This window comes from Brassica napus, unplaced genomic scaffold, assembly GCF_020379485.1.
Source record: "Brassica napus cultivar Da-Ae unplaced genomic scaffold, Da-Ae ScsIHWf_2276;HRSCAF=2934, whole genome shotgun sequence".
Taxonomy (NCBI): Eukaryota; Viridiplantae; Streptophyta; class Magnoliopsida; order Brassicales; family Brassicaceae; genus Brassica; species Brassica napus.
The window spans coordinates 517,525-534,611 of record NW_026015668.1 but is presented as its reverse complement, the minus strand read 5'-3'; the positions used below and the strand labels follow the sequence as shown (position 1 = coordinate 534,611).

General features: G+C 29.5%; 1 protein-coding gene and 1 pseudogene across 1 annotated transcript; one reads left to right on the top strand and one right to left on the bottom strand.

Annotated features, from left to right (window-relative positions):
• The first annotated feature begins 2,652 nt into the window (after window positions 1–2,652).
• LOC106405475 lies at window positions 2,653–3,859 on the top strand (annotated as a pseudogene).
• Window positions 3,860–5,100: 1,241 nt separating this feature from the next.
• Window positions 5,101–10,244, bottom strand: LOC125600453 (transcription factor MYB98-like). The gene is made up of 4 exons (XM_048773159.1): window positions 9,574–10,244; window positions 8,539–8,665; window positions 8,260–8,444; window positions 5,101–5,395 (listed from the first exon to the last, which is right to left on the bottom strand). The coding sequence occupies exons 1-4, from the start codon at window positions 10,242–10,244 to the stop codon at window positions 5,101–5,103; spliced, it is 1,278 nt and encodes a 425-aa protein (XP_048629116.1).
• Between the last annotated feature and the right edge of the window lie 6,843 nt (window positions 10,245–17,087).

Genomic DNA, 17,087 nt, shown 5'->3' with positions numbered 1-17,087 from the left:
ATGAAAGTTGTGTTACCTTTAACTCATTCTTTATTTATAGTATGAAGAACAAAGAAACAAATAAATACATAACTAAAAAAGTTTAATTTAAAGAAATTAATATCTAAGTTAAATTGAATAGAATTTATCGTAAATATCTCATAATATAAGGTTTTTAGTAATTGTTCATGTTTTATTAAAAAAAAATATCACTAATAATTTGAAACAATAAATTAAATTACTGCATTCAAACTACAAAATTGTTGTATTTGAAAATATTAAATTAAACTATTAAACGATCATCAATATGGTAAATGTTAAAACTATATACCACTAATCATGTAAATCAAATATTTATAAACAGAAAATAAAAATAACTACCCGCACGGTTGTGCGGGTCAAGATCTAGTGATCAGTTACAATCCGTAGAAAAATGTAACCACTACTACAATCCCAAATGAAATGTTAACCAATTAATTAAAATAACATCAACTTAAGAGAAAAAAAAATATTACTAGAAGTAGTATAACTGATTCACCTCAACTTGTGGCTTTATATTGCTTTAATTTAGAATTAGATCATGTGTTATTATATAAATGATTCACCTCAACAAACTATATTCTCTTCTCTCAAAATCCTCATCTTCATCCTTTTTTCTTTCAGATTCTTATCTCTTGTATTTGTTTCTTCTTATGAAGAACTTCAAAAGAAACTGGAATTTGCTAATCAGTCGAATCTGACTGAAATTTCGGAGAGGTATTTTTTTCTTTCTTCTCTTGGTTCAAAGATTACAAGTTTTTTTTTTAATTTATGTTTATGGTTTAAGTATTCTTCGTTGCTAGGATCAGGAGCTTCTAAAATTATAGAAGGAGATGACGTTCATACAAAAATTGAGGAAGAATAGAAGTCTCAAGGAATATTGATTAGTGGAGAATTCTACAATGCACAAGAAGAAATAAAGAAGAAGGATCTCCATATTTAATTTTCATGGAAAATTTTGTTCAATCATTTTCATGGAAAAATTTGTTCAAGGAATATTTTCTCTCTTTTAATTTATCTTCTTGTTTCTTTTGAGTCATGTACATTTTTTCTTTGTAAAATTTTATTTTCAAAAGGAAAATAAAAAATGTTAATGAAATTTATATATTGACGAAAATCATTTACTGTACAAATGATAATAATATTATTAATTAGTAATTATAAATTAAATAATTACGAAATCATTTTAAAATTAATTTTAATAAATGATATAAATAATTTGAATCAATTATTTGAATCGAATTCAATATTAACATCATTTATAAGAAACTGATGTAGTTGTTAAAATCATTTTTTTAAATTGATACATAATGATATCACTTACAATAATTGATGTAAATATTAAATATTTTTACATCATTTGTTAATAAATTGATGTAAATTATTTACATAATCACTTTCAAAGTCATTTATTTAAATGATGCAAAATCTTTTTTATCATTTACAATCAATGCAAAAATAAAAAATAAATGATGTTAAACACCTCGTTTTTGTAGTGTTTTATAAGTTAAATCTTTTAAACGAAACAAAAAAAAAAACTTTTTTTAATTAAATTTCAATCTTAAAAGGAAATAAAAATTACATAAAATATAATAATTATAGAATTTGTATATAATATATATATATATATAATTCTGTAAATATATATATAACAGATCATATATATGTTTCTAATTTATATATTTTATTACATTAATTTTTATGTTCATTAATTTTTTTAAAAGTATAAAGTAATAATTTTTATTTTTATTTTTATTTTCGAATTTGATTATTTTAAATTTGTTTAATTTAATAAATTAATTTTATTTTTTGAAATAATAATTTTTATACTATTATATATAATTTATTATTTTAGTTAATGAAATTTAAAAAGTAAATAATTTTCTTTTTTGTAATAAATTAATCTTATTTTATATTCTTTTAGAATTTTTTTATTTTAAATTTTTATTTTTTTTTACTGATCGAACCGGATATCCGGGTAAAATATAAAAAAAATTTGGATATTCAAACAGTGAATATCCGGGTAGTTACGGACCGAATCGAATCGGTCACAAATATGCCTAAAAACAATGATATTTGATTTGTGCCTACCCTTAGAAACTCTTGTGTCATGTATATTTTTGTGAGTTATTCAAAAAAAATTCCTATCACTTAAATTTTAACTATAAACTACAAATGTGTCAAAATATTAATTTCATAATAGAGAGATTCTGTTTAAATTATTGATCAGTATTTAAAGCTCTTCTTTCAGAAAAAAAAAATGCAGTAAAGAGGCAAATAGCAACAAAATAAAAAGTTCCAACTTACCAAAAAAAAAAAAACTTGCAAGTGTATATATTCGTGCCCATAACAGTTTAGTAAACCCATCATAAATTATTAAGCCCACGATGAATTAGGGTTAGATGTGTGTCGGCGTGTGTCTTATGCTTAGACAGACACATACACGTGATACCTTATTTTCTTGTATCATCATCGATTGCTGCAGGTCATCGGTTCAGCCCTTTGTGAGTATTTGTGTCATTGTTTTCTATATATGTTAATTGAATTAAGTTGATTCGCATCTAGTGTTGTTATGTTAATCTAATCATTTTAAATGCAGCTAGCGTTTGTTGAAACTCGGATGAATGATCAGAAATGATGACGATGATGTGCGATCTTCCAAATGATTTGTTGGGTGAGAAGATACTCGCCAAAGTTCCAATAACATCTCTAAAAGCAATACGATTTACTTGCAAACTATGGAATGTTTTATCCAAAGACTTTATTGTTGGTAAAACAACATCAAGGCAACATGAGTTTCTAGGGTTCATGACAATACGGAGTAAGGTTTGTTCCTTGAGATTCGGTCTCCAAGGAATCCACAATCACGACGCTTTGGTTGATCCATCTACGAAGCAAGTAAGGTTACTTGATCAAGTTGAGATAACTAAAATATTTCACTGTGATGGTTTAGTCTTATGTGTCACTAAAGAGAACTCGAAGCTTTTGGTGTGGAACCCTTATTTGAGGCAAACAAAGTGGATCGAAACAAGAAAGTATGCTCCACAAGTCAAACATGTATGCTCTCGGATGCAATAACAATAGTAAAGTCCCTAACTATAAAATCTTGAGGCTACACTATTGTTATAATCATTATACGCATGGCCGACTCAGTGGGTCTGAAATCTACCATTCTATGTCTGAATCATGGAGTGTTCTTGACCTGATTCCCGACTGTGAAATTGATTATTATCAACGCGGGGTGACTCTGAAGGGAGATACTTACTTTTTTGCTAGAGGAACTGCACCTCGTGAAATGGGAAATTATGAATTAATAGGGCTTGGCGTTTTTATGCTATGTTTTGATTATACAAAAGAGAGATTTGGACCGCATCTGACTCTCCCGTTCACAATCACTGATAACCACCACGAGGCTGTGGTTTTATCTTGTGTTAGGGAGGAGCAACTCGCCGTGCTTTATGAGAAGTCGCAATCTAATATATTGGATTTTTGGGTTACAAATAAGATTGAGTCTAATGCGGTGCCCTGGAGCAAGTTTTTGAAGGTGGATTTGACAATAAAACCACCGAGACACCCTTTGGGTCACAGGAATCATGGGAGCTTCTTCATTGACGAGGAGAAGAAAGTCGCTGTGGTTTTCGATAGAGGCTTAAATGACTCATCCAGGCACTACGCAACAACAGCTTTCATTGTTGGAGAAGAAGTATACTTCATATCAGTGAACATCGGAAAAAAACCCACAAGGTCTGGAAGTTATCATCCTCCACTTGTGTCTTCTTCTTATCTTTCAAGTTTATTACAAATCAACCAACCACACAAAAGGAAAGAAACAGCTGTCTAGTTTACTTTGATTTGTTTCTTGTATCGTCCACTTTTTTCATGTCATTTTGAACAAAAGAGAGGCATTTCCACAAAAATGTCTAGTACCAAATTCTTTTATTAGTTCTGTAATTCTTCAACCCCAAAACTCATATGAGCCTTTACCAGAGGAAATTGGGATGTTTTAATTTCAATTTGTTCTCATTGTGTTTGAGACATATATTCCAGGAAACGAACTTCCAAGATTAGTTTACGTCTTTATAGAGAAGAGACCTTGATATGAGTATCACAAGAAGGCTGGAGCAGAGAACACATTGGGAAAAGCTTCAAATTCAACACATATTGTCTGCGCTTTTAAAAAATGCTCTATTCATTCTTAATCTTGGTTGTTATCACTACGTCAACAATAGCAAAGCCCTCAGTGAATCAATATTTTTCTTTTCGATGGATCCAATTGTTGTTCAAGACGTTTTCTATATTCAGTTCCCACAGAGATTTGATGGAATCCACAAAGAGTGATCAGTGCGCTAACGGAAACATAGTTTTCTTTTTTATGTCTTAATAAGATTTGCAAAAAACGGATTTGACTGGGAGACTTTTCTTTGCGTTTTGGGTTGTTCTTTGTCTTTATCCTTTCCTTAAAGGTCTTTTGAGAAGACAGAACAGAACACCCACCATTGTTATTCTCTGGTCTATCATTGCTTGCTTCTGTGTTTTTTCTTGTTTTGGTTCGAATCAATCCTTTCCTCTCTAGGACTGATACGACCTCCTTTCCCCAGAACTGCCTTTTGATCGATTGCTAAGAGATGACTTTATGTATTGCTTTGAAGGGTTGTTTTTTTTTTTTGTTTATTGTTTTTTAAGACTTCCTTTTCTTGTAACAGAAGTTTCTCATATGGTTGCTTGATCCACAAATTAAGTAATATTCTTGTTGTACAAGTTAGGTTTTGGGGTCTCTGTTACTTCAGCATGTTAAACTAATCTTTACCTTCTTAAATACATATAGATACATTTTTTTTTTGTTTCTCATCAAAAAAATGCAAATTATTAATGCAAACAAACATTTACAAGAAAATGATTAAAACATGAAATATTTTGGTTTCATTTGAAAGAAACACACATTGTTGTAACATGTAAAGTTGTAAACATAAAATATAGTTATGTTGTTTTATTCAGTGGAAGTATTTTTGCTAAAAGGTTTGGTGGAATCTCTCTCATACCAAAAAACGAAACTAAAAAAAACGAAAGAAAAAGCAATGCAAATCAGATTCCATGAACAAAAGCATCGATGTCAACTTGTGGAAAATCATCAAGCAACGAGTCAATGCTACATCCTTCCTCAAGCAGGTTCTCATTAAATCCGAAGCCATCAGCAAACACACATTCAGGCACAACCCTGTCTTGTCCGTAAAACTTCTCTTCCTTCTTCTTCTTCTTCTTCTCAACCGCCACAATATCCTTCTTCTTGTTACTTTCTTTGCGTCTACCTCTTGCAGGAACAGAAGAAGACGACAAAACTCCCAAATCCAAGCTCTTAATGTAATCCTGCAATAGAGAACACTACAAGAAAACAGCGGTATTCTGACGGACATTCCGACGGAAAATGAAATCCTCGGAATTTCCCGAGGAATTTCCAAGGAAATTCCGAGGAAACCCAAAATTTGGGTTTCCTCGGAATTTCCTCGGAATATACCGACGGAATTCCGAGGAAACATCAATCCGTCGGAATATTCCGAGGAAATTCCGAGGAAAAATGTGTTCCTCGGAAAAAACCGACGGAATTCCGAGGAAACATCAATCCGTCAGAATATTCCGAGGAAATTCCGAGGAAATATTATAGGGATTTTACAAAATTCCGAGGAAATTCCGACGAACTAGTGATCGATCGATGCGTTTTTGGACATATACCCATCGATCGATCACATTGTTACGCTTTGGTCCATCTTAGTGATCGATCGATGCGTTTTTGGACATAAATCCATCGATCGATCCGTTTATAAAAAAACATTCGAGATTTTGAAACCCCAAACACTAGTTCCTCGGAATTTCCTCGGAATATTCCGAGGAAATTCCGAGGAACACTTGATATCCTCAATCGATCGATGGGATAATCTCATCGATCGATCACATTCTTACGGCCCGGTGCATCTACGTGATCGATCGATGCGTTTTTGAATATATATACATCGATCGATGCGTTTATAAAAAAAAATTGACGTTTTGAAACCCCAAACACTAGTTCCTCGGAATTTCGTCGGAATATTCCGAGGAAATTCCGAGGAAGAAGAGGGTTTCCTCGGAATTCCCTCGGAATATTCCGAGGAAATTCCGAGGAAATAGGGTTTTTAAACCGAAAACAACGTTTTGCGGTTTGAATAACACCTATATAACCCTTATTAAGGGTCTTACGTTCATTATGAAGTCAAAAAATTGTTCCTTACCCTATAATAAACACTTTTCCGATTGTATGAACGAAATCCCCACAACATAAGAGAAACACTTATACACTTTAATGAACGGTAAAGGGAATACTTACAATTCGTTTTGAAATTTTTTATTTCATGGTTTATGCTCATCTATACAAAGAATCCTCAATGGTATGCATTACAATTGTATAAGAAATGAAATACGGCAAAAAAAATTGATGTTTTGAAACCCCAAACACTAGTTCCTCGGTATTTCCTCGGAATATTCCGAGGAAATTCCGAGGAACACTTGATATCCTCAATCGATCGATGGGATAATCTCATCGATCGATCACATTCTTACGGCCCGGTGCATCTACGTGATCGATCGATGCGTTTTTGAATATATATACATCGATCGATGCGTTTATAAAAAAAAAATTGATGTTTTGAAACACCAAACACTAGTTCCTCGGTATTTCCTCGGAATATTCCGAGGAAATTCCGAGGAACAATATAAATTAATAGAAATACATGCACAGGATATTTTTTTCCTCGAATTAATGAAAATATTCCGAGGAAATTCCGACGGATATTTAAGTGGCCGTCGGAATTTCCTCGGAATATTTTCATTTAACCGGGCAAACAAGCCGCCAAATATTTCGCGAAAATTGAAATTGAAATACTGAGGGAATTCCGACGGAAAATATCCGTCGGACCCAAGGTTTTATAAACTTGAAACGCATCTTCTTCCCCATTTCTCTCTTCTTCCCCATTTCTCTCTTCTTCCTCTCCGGCGATCTCCCTCTCCTTCCGGCGTTCTCCACCTTCTCTCGCGACGATCTCTCCGGCGAATCCTTTCCATTCCCTTGCAAATCATGTAAGGACCCTATCCCACTCTCTTAGGTCCTATTTGTTAGGTTTTTAAGTAGATTTGATGATTTTAGAAGGTTTTTGATAGATTTTTGTTAGGGTGATTGGTTAGGATTGTGATTTGTTGTGTAATAGGTTTAGAATTGTGATTTGGTTGTGTTGAATTGATTTAGAACTTTTTTTATAAATTGTTCATTATTTTTGTATTTACAAAACGTTTTTTCTATATAAATTCGATTTTACAAAACGTTTTTTGTATATAAATTCGATTTTTGGATTTATAAAAGATGATTTCATATTTATTAAAATATTTATATTTATTAAAACTAATTTTGTATTTATAAAACATTTTTTTGATTTATAAACACTATTTTTTTATTTTTGTATTTATAAAAACTATTTTTAAATATACAAACCGTTCTTTGTATATAAATTCGATTTTTGGATTTATAAAAGATGATTTCATATTTTAAAATTAATTTTGTATTTATAAAATATTTTTTTTGATTTAAAAACACTATTTTATTGTTTTTTGTATTTATAAAAACTATTTTGTATTTATAAAAAGATGATTTCATATCTATAAAAATATTTATATTTATAAAACTAATTTTGTATTTATAAAACATTTTTTGATTTATAAACACTCTTTTATTATTTTTTGTATTTATAAAAACTATTTTGTATTTATAAAAAGATGATTTCATATTTATTAAAACTAATTTTGTATTTATAAAACATTTTTTTTATTTATAAAAACTATTTTATTATTTTTTGTATTTTAAATATGTTTTCTATTTCAATTTTAATTTTATATTTTCGAATTTCAATTTAAAAAATTATAATTTTTTTTTTTAATTTTGGAAATATTCCGAGGAAGTTTATCCCTCGGAATATTCCGACGACATCTTCCTCGGAATATTCCGAGGAATTTCCGACGAACTTGTGGTCCTCGGAAATTCCGAGGAAATAGGGTTTCCTCGGAATTCCGTCGGAAATTTCCGAGGGATTTCCGAGGAAATATGAATTTCCGAGGAGTTATTTCCGAGGATTTTTTTCGTCGGTATGTCGTCGGAATAGCGTTATTCCGACGACATACCGACGATTTTTTCCCTCAGTATGCCGTTGTTTTCTTGTAGTGGAAGGTCTTGGATACTTAGACCTACACTTTCTCTTGGAGAATTGTCTTCGTTTTGTTGCGTTCCAATGGTTCTTGATCGAGTTCTCTGTTCTTCCAGGGAGTCTTTTTGCAATCTCTGCCCATTTGTTTCCAATCTCTTTATGAAATTCTATCAACACTCTGTCTTCGTCTTCACTCCATGTTTCTTTCTGTGAAAAATGTACTCATAATCTCTCAAACACTATTTAATATTTAGTTTCCATAATCATCATGACATGAATCTTGGTTACTAGTTGTTAATACCTTAATGTCAGGTCTCAAATGGTTATGCCATCTCTCTCTACATTGCTTCCCAATCCTTCCTGGTAACACTTGGGCGATGTGTGACCATTTCCTCAATCCGTATTTCTCCACAAGCTGTACTAATATCCTGTTATATATCAAAATATATTACGGTTTTATTGGTAACAATTGTTAATAATCTTGCGCAATAACTATATATTAGATCTCGATCCACGCAACCGCGCGGGTTTTTGTTTTCATTTATTTTTATATAAACATTTTGTTTTCAATTCTAAATTGGTATATATTATAATATATATGTGTCTATCAATTTTTAAAACATAATAAGTTTACGGTATATATTTTTCATTGAATAGATTGTTTCAAACTTTCACATGTATTTGTATCTTCTTCTATATATATATTTTTCGGATTATTATTTCACTATTAAAATCGTAAATATATATATAAATATTAGTAAAATATTGTTTTATTGTCATATTTAAAAATATTGTAACGTTTCACAAATTTAAAAATTTTTTAAAAAATTAAACTTTTCGCTTCATAGATATATATTATCGAGTAAATAATTAAACATTTAGTTTTTGTTTAATTTTTAAAATAAACTATATAGTTTAAAATTTGTTTTCACTGGTTTAAGGTAGTAAAGATTAATCAATGTTAGATAATATGATTTTTGTTATTTAAAAAAAGTCATTATAATTGTAAAAGTTAACATCGAAAAATATTTAAATAATTAACATATAGAGGTATAGTATTACAACATTAAATTATATCTATTTAATTTATACTATCTATAAATTCAAGCCTAATAAAAATTTCTGGTAGGCCCAAAATATAAATGATAAGATTAGAGATTAAATGTAATATGACTTTCTAGGAATGAGTCCATTAGGTCAATTTTTTAAAAAAAAATCACACATGAATAAAGGTTGTGACTTCTATTTTAATATATAAGATATAAGAGACTATATATATAGTCAGAAATATTGATTATGCAGTATGATCGTAAGCTTTATATTGTTAATAACAAACCTGTCTTCTTCAGCAGTCCATTGTCCTTTGACTAAGGTTGTATTATTCTTTCCTTTCCATGATGATGAAGACGATGATGAAGACAAGTTTCTTGTCAGAAAAGGTTTGGTCTTGTTGAAACTCATCGCTTTATAACAATTATTATCTGCAGAAACACATGAAACTTCATCTGGCATCATGAAGTTCGTAGGCTTGATTATTGCCGTAGGAGGGTATTCAAAAGGGAGCATCCTCATCATCATCATGTTGTTTTGTTCCAAGTCAACAGGATTATGTTCATCGACCAAACTGATCTCTTGGTGATGATCACGAGTGAAGTACTGATTGTCTGAAGCTTGGAAATGATGATTCATCAAATGTGGCTTAGATTCATAAAAGTCGACCAAGTTTTCTTGGTAAGAGCAATTTTGCAAGGGAACCTTATTGATACAAGACAACGTCCTTGGGGCACCTAGCAAAGGATTTGAAGATGTAGAGCCATGATGATGATGATAGTGATGATCAAACTGATGATCATGATCAAGATGGTGAAAATCTTGAAGAAAACTTGTGGGCTTTGATTGGTCAACGACTTCGAATGGAAAATCTTCTTCTTTCATATGTTCTTCATCACGTGTGAATTTGGTTAGGTTTAGAGTTGCAAAACCACTCTCGCCGACGTAATTCTCCATATTTTTCGGAAAGAGGAGAAAAAACTAATTAATTAGTAAAAAAAAGTGAAGTATTTTTGCTTTTCTTGTGTGTTGCTTTGTTCTTTCTCGTATTTGTAAGGTAGGGGAAGAATGAAAGACATTTAATGTGTGTTCGTACTATGCCCATTAATTTGTTAGTAAAAATATAACGTTTAGAGTTTGTTGTATAGCATTAGTGTTATTAAATTTAATTAACGTTTAGAGTTTGTTGTAGCATTAGTGTTATTAAATTCAACCATGTCTTAAAAGATTGAAGGAAAAAAATAATTGAGTAAATTAATTTCAATGTTTAGACATAGATTGCAGCAAGGAAAGAAAATCTACTAATGTAGTTTTAGTGATACATTACTAAATATAGTTCAAGCTTATTTTTCCCTTTGAAAGATTGTAAGATGTATAATTTTGATGTAAATGTAAATAAAATGAAAATCAAGTAAAGAAAATGTGAGATAAAAACTTATGTTGACGTTACCACTGGGTGTTGTTGAATTTGGGGTAAACATAGTTGAATGATTGTGAAAACGCTAGTATGAATTTAATCTAGCTTTTAGTGTGTTAATAATTCATTTATTTTAGATTTATTTAGTCGTGTTTGGTTAATTTCTGACAAAAGGTAGTAATTTAGTCAACAAAAAATGTAATTACAATTTCAATGCTAAAGATTATTTTGACCATTTAGCTATAAGGTCTGGTCTAAACATATATATTTCAAGAAGAGAAACATCTTCGTTTGACGTACAAAAGAATATCACCTTCTATGCTGGATTTGTGCATTCGTAATGTCGTCTTATGTAAGAGATTTCTTTATTTTCTTTATCGGCTGATCCAGTCACGAAAAAACCACCGTTACATAATAGTTTGAATATCATATTGTTTCATTCGAGTAACGTTATGAATTAACCAGATTGCATATTACTAAACTATCATGTAGATTGAAATTCAAGCCTAAATTGATCAAGTAGCAGAAATTTATGTAAAAGTTTGTATTACTGATCATTTAGTCTGATATAACTTCATTGATGGGATCAAAACTTAAAACATGGATCTCATGGACCCAGAAACCTAGACCACGTGGTCGCTTCATGCGCAAGTTACCTATCGTTATCTTCTGTCTACACCAAAAGAGTCGAAAAAAATGCGAGAACCCAACGGAATATATATGAAAATATGGACTCGACATGGGTTCTTTGATCACACATGACGATTAAAAAAACTCCATATGAGATATAGACAATAAAAGCATAGGGTAATATCAAAGCTTATGGGCAAACAGATTTTGTCGAGAAGATTAAACACTCTCGTTTGCTTACTTATAGATCCCTACGTCTTAATTTAAAATGTTTTGAGTTTAAGTATATCTAAAAAAAGAGTTAACCCCGGATCTCTTAAAGACACATACCTAACCTACGGATAGGAGGTGCAGCCCACGACAGGCTCTCTCCCGGGTTTTCATACGGACATATCCGCAGCCGTAGTGAGCAAAACAATGTGACTTAGTTTCCGCAGTTGGAGGATCGAATCCGGAATGTGTTTGCATCCAAGGCTCATCCACTACCACAGGACCACTGAACTATTTTCAGTACTCGGAACACAACCCTATTTTTAGATATACTTTTTGAACGCATTCAAGGCTCATCCACTACCACTGGACCACTGAACCATGTTCATTAATCGGAAAACAACCCTATTTTTAGATATACTTTAAAAAAAATATATCTAAAAATAGGGTTGTGTTCCGATTACTGAAAATGGTTATATTTAGTATTCATACTAGAGTTTGATCTGTACATCACACGAGTGTTAGTTTTACTTTTTTATATATTGATATTTGTTTTTCATATCACCATTATATATTTTACACATGTCACCATATAACTAATTGTATATTATTATATTCTTACAAAACATATTGCGTATTGTAAATGTGATAATTTAATTTTATGTTTCAAATTAGCCTTTGTATCGTATATTTCTTAAAAGTATATTGATTATATTCGTGTTTTCTGGCATTTTTGAATGGATAATCCCCTATATATTAATCCAGGAGCATTATAACATTTTTCGTAGCCACGTGTCATCATGAGAATGATTCTTAGAATTGTTAGAAAAATAAATTGATCCATATAAACATATACTATGTTTTTTTTTATTAAACTAACTATCAAATTAATTAGTAGTGTACAAAATAATATTTTTTATTTTCTTAAATAAAAGGTAAGAAATTACCTAATATGATTAACATATATATGACAATTAATGATTATGAATAAACATATTTGATAAAAAAATTCTAACCTCTCTCTTATTTTAATATTATATTATTAAAAGAAATTAAACAATCACATTAAACATATAATAAAAAAATTAGATTTTTTCTTATATGTTATATTTTGAATGTTTTAAAACGACTATAAATTACTAAAAATGGTAAAAGTCTCACATGGAAAATTTTGTGATCAATGGTTTAAATTTTTTTTGTTCAAGCAAGATACAAATGATCATATATCGTAGAAGTGAGCGTTCGGATACACGTTTGTGTTCGTATCGGGTATTTCAGTATAAAGGTATATAACCCGTTTGGGTATTTATACACTTCAAGTCGGGTTCGGGTATTTTATGTTCGGGTTCAGATATTTTGGGTGTGGTTCGGATATTAAATTTTGAAGAAAAAATAAATAAATTATTCATTGTTCAATTTTTTTGTATTTAAAATATATTTTAACTTAACTGGTTTTCTAATTTTTAAAAGATTAACTTATTAATAGGTTTGGAGATAAAACTTTTAAAATAGAAAGACACTAATTTAGTTGTTGTTTTGAAATTTTAGATGCAACTTTATTAATGCAAGAAACAAAAGTTTGATATGTATTTTAAGTGAGTAACAAATGATTTTGTCTATAATTATATGTATATTATTTTGAGTAATAAACATCATTAATATAAATATTTTGAATAAAATGAGAGAAGTAAACTATAAATATAGGGTTAAATATACTTATGTTTGGTTATCTTCAGATATCTATTCGGGTTCAGATATTACCCGTTCGGATTCAGATATTATCCGAACTGGTGAAATAAGTAATTTTTTTGTTGTTCTAGAATTAGATGATTTTTAGACCGAGCTGGTGAATATATACTAGACAGACATTTATATTTCGAGTCTGCACTTATATTCTATAACAACTTAATATATTAGATTTGAACACTAACCTGTTAATATTGTTTGCCAGTGATTTTTTTAAAATTTTGATTCTTAGATATGTATCTGGAGTGAAACTAAATTTTACAAATGTCCATTTTAAAATTGACACTTATGTAATTCACCGAATTCATAAGAAGATAAAAAAAAACTTAACTCATATCAATGAAACAAAGACGAGAACGAAAGCATGATTTTATAGATGTAAAAAATGAAATCACTTATGGAGAGCCAATAGTAAACAAATCGAGAGCAGAAAACCTAATCCCCTTTCGTCGTTACACATCGATGATGCCTATTTGGTTTTGGTGATTTGTGTCAGTCGCAAAACTTTTTTTTTGTGCATATGAAGTCTTAAAAATAATTAAAATGAGATGTAATACGTTAACTCTTTAACAACGATGATTTATTTAAGAGATCAACATTTGTATTCGTCATTTTATAATTGATAAAAATTGTAATGTTGCGAAATATTAAAACCATTTAATAAAAAATAATAATTATAAAAACTCGTGCGGATTATCATCTAGTATATTAGTAAAATTCCATTTTTGAATATGTGGTCCAGAATACTGCAACCATAATTGGATATTTAATTGTGTAGATGTTTAAAATGTGATAGGTTTTAGTTATATAAGTGAAATAAATGTATAATATATTAATGATAAATGTTAAGATTTGGTTAGAGAAATATTATAATTTAAGTTAAGTTTCAAAAAAATATATAATTTAAGTTAAATTTTAATTATTAATTCAATAGCATAAGTTGTAATTATTAAAGTGAAGTAAAAATTAATTTTAAAAAGTATTTCAGTTTTAATAATATAGATATTATTATTATTATTTTTAAATCAAACTTGGACAATAACACAGCAATGCCGCTACCACAAACCATTTAAACTATATATAATCGCTACCACAAACCATTTAAACTATATATGACTTGTGGTCTCCTCAATAAATATTCAGATAAACTTCGAATGATATTTATAACCAGATTACCCTAAGATAATACAAATATATAAATTTTACTTCCAAATATACTACTAAGAAAGTACTATAAATACAACAATAATTAGGGTTTAAAGCTTCCATATATAAAAGTGAAGGCCTTAAGGAAAAAAAAAATCCATGCATGAATTTTGGACAGTCTAGAAGACATGTGCATAAACTAATGAGCTGTGAAATTACCTATACAACTAAATTGACTGAGATAAACCTTACATAAACTATTTAAAATTGGTTAAACCAACATTAAGGAAAATGCCAATTATCACTCTTTTGAACATTGGTTGAAACAAGTGGTGGCCTAATGGTAATTGGTAAATAGCTCTGTAAATAGTGTGATAAATCCGTTGTTTCTCTGAATCCAATTTTTACTAAGAAACTTTTGATTCCCATTTGACTAATTACGAATGGTGTCATACTTTAAACTCCAGTGAATAGACTAATTGATAGTTATATTCACATTGAAAGATTAGGTATGACTTGTGTGGCAACCAATCTTATAAACACACATGTTCAATCGTTTGCTGTGTTCTTCATATATAAAAACGGAATTATTTAACAATATTATTTTGAATGCTCAACTGATTAATATGAAAATAATAAGAGCATAATGATATTATTTTTATGTTTAGCATCTAAAGTTTTATTTATCTCACTTTCATCTTTATTATTTATTTATTTTTACTTTTGGCATAGTTTATGCATGAATTGGTTGTTTGTCGGATTTTTTGAAAAATATAAAAAAAAAAATTAAAAATAATAAATTCTTCCAAAACCATAATTTAGTGGTACTTTTGGAAGTTCAAGATTTTAATTGGTAGCTTTAGAAACAAAACATAAATTGGGGTTTTTTGAAGGAAACTGGCCATATTAATATTTTTTAATTAAGAAAATAATATATATATATATATATATATATATTAATTTATAGGACAATTTTCTCAAATAGTTTTTTTTAAGTTTTTGTCACAAAAATAGCCTTCGAAAAAAAGAAAATGACCAAAATAGTCCATTTTTATTTTAAAAATTTTAATATTTATTTTTTATTTTTTAAAATTTGAAACTTTATTCCCAAAACTCAACCCCTTAGCTTTAAACTCTAGGATAAAACTACATTTTTACTCTTTAAAAAAAAACTATTTTGGTCATTTTCTTCATTAAGGACTATTTTGTGACAAAAACTTAAAAAAAAGATTTTCTAGAGAATTTCTCTAATTTATATACTAAAAACATTTTCTTCAATTTATTCGTTCCTTTTATATAAAAAATAATACTCCTAGTATGTATTGTTTTAAAAAGTTCGTTGCTACCTAACCTCTTAAACTATGCATTAACTTTGAGAAAAAAATGTTGTTTTCAGCTTTCTGATTAATCTGCATGTATATGCAAAAAATATAGGATATTCATGTATTTTTCATAAATTTGAGTTCTGTACCAAAACTTTTAGAAGAGCTTTATTTATTCTTGTATGGGGTTTACAAAAAGAAGAAGAAGAAGATTCCTATGATATTCTTCTTGTCCCCACCCAATGCACAAGGCCTGGAGTGATGCTAATATCGAGGAACTTTCTTTTACAAAAGTAAAATCAAGAGACTTAACTTACACGATCCCTCCGATCCAGAGCATAAATCATCCGGTGAATTCACATTTGGTGGTAATGCACATAGAACCTTATATCTTTTACTTTTGTCAGTGTTTGAATGGTTACAATGAATCAGAGAAAATGTAAAGCAAGCAGAAAACTATGGTTAATGCAGATTCACTAATGATTTGTACAAGTTTATTAACTATCATAGATTAACAATTTTTCACATTTTGAGAACTGTAAACATTTAACTTGTGTTGATTAACCTCGATTGTTTTACAATATAGTCATTCCTTCCACACTCTTCTTTCTCTTTTAATATGCTTTTGATGTACTACCGCAAACAATCTTTTGTTATTTCCGTGTTTACATTTGTCAAAATGTCCCAAATGGTAAACATAGTACGACACAACACCCAAACAAAAAAACATCACTATCTACAACCATAGTTCTACACTAACGCAACAAAAATTCAATGAATGTGAAAAAAATTCATGAAAGAAAAAAGAAGAATAAATTAAGGGCAAATCTCCAAAATAGCACATTTCTAAGTTTATATCACAAAAATAGCACTCAAAAACAAAAATGACCAAAATAGCACTTTTCTAAGTTTATCCTTCGAAAATTTTAATTTTTTTATTTTTCAAAATTTGAAATCTTATCCCAAAACCTCATTTCTCAACTCTAAACCCTAAACCCTAAACTCTAAACCCTAAACCCTAAACCATAAACCCTAAACCCTAAACTCTAAACGCTAAACCCTAAACTCTAAACCCTAAACCCTAAACCCTAAACCCTAAACCCTAAATCCTAAACCCCACCCTTTAACTCTAAACCCTAAGTTTATGACTTTTGATAAAACATTAAGTGCTATTTTTGTGACTTTTGACCTTGAATGCTAGTTTGGGAACAAAAAATTGATTTAGTGCTATTTTTGTTTTTTTCTCATAAATTAAGGTCAAAATCGTAATTAAACCACAATAGAAGACTAAAATATAAAGAGTTCCCAACTGTCACATGACCCATCTTT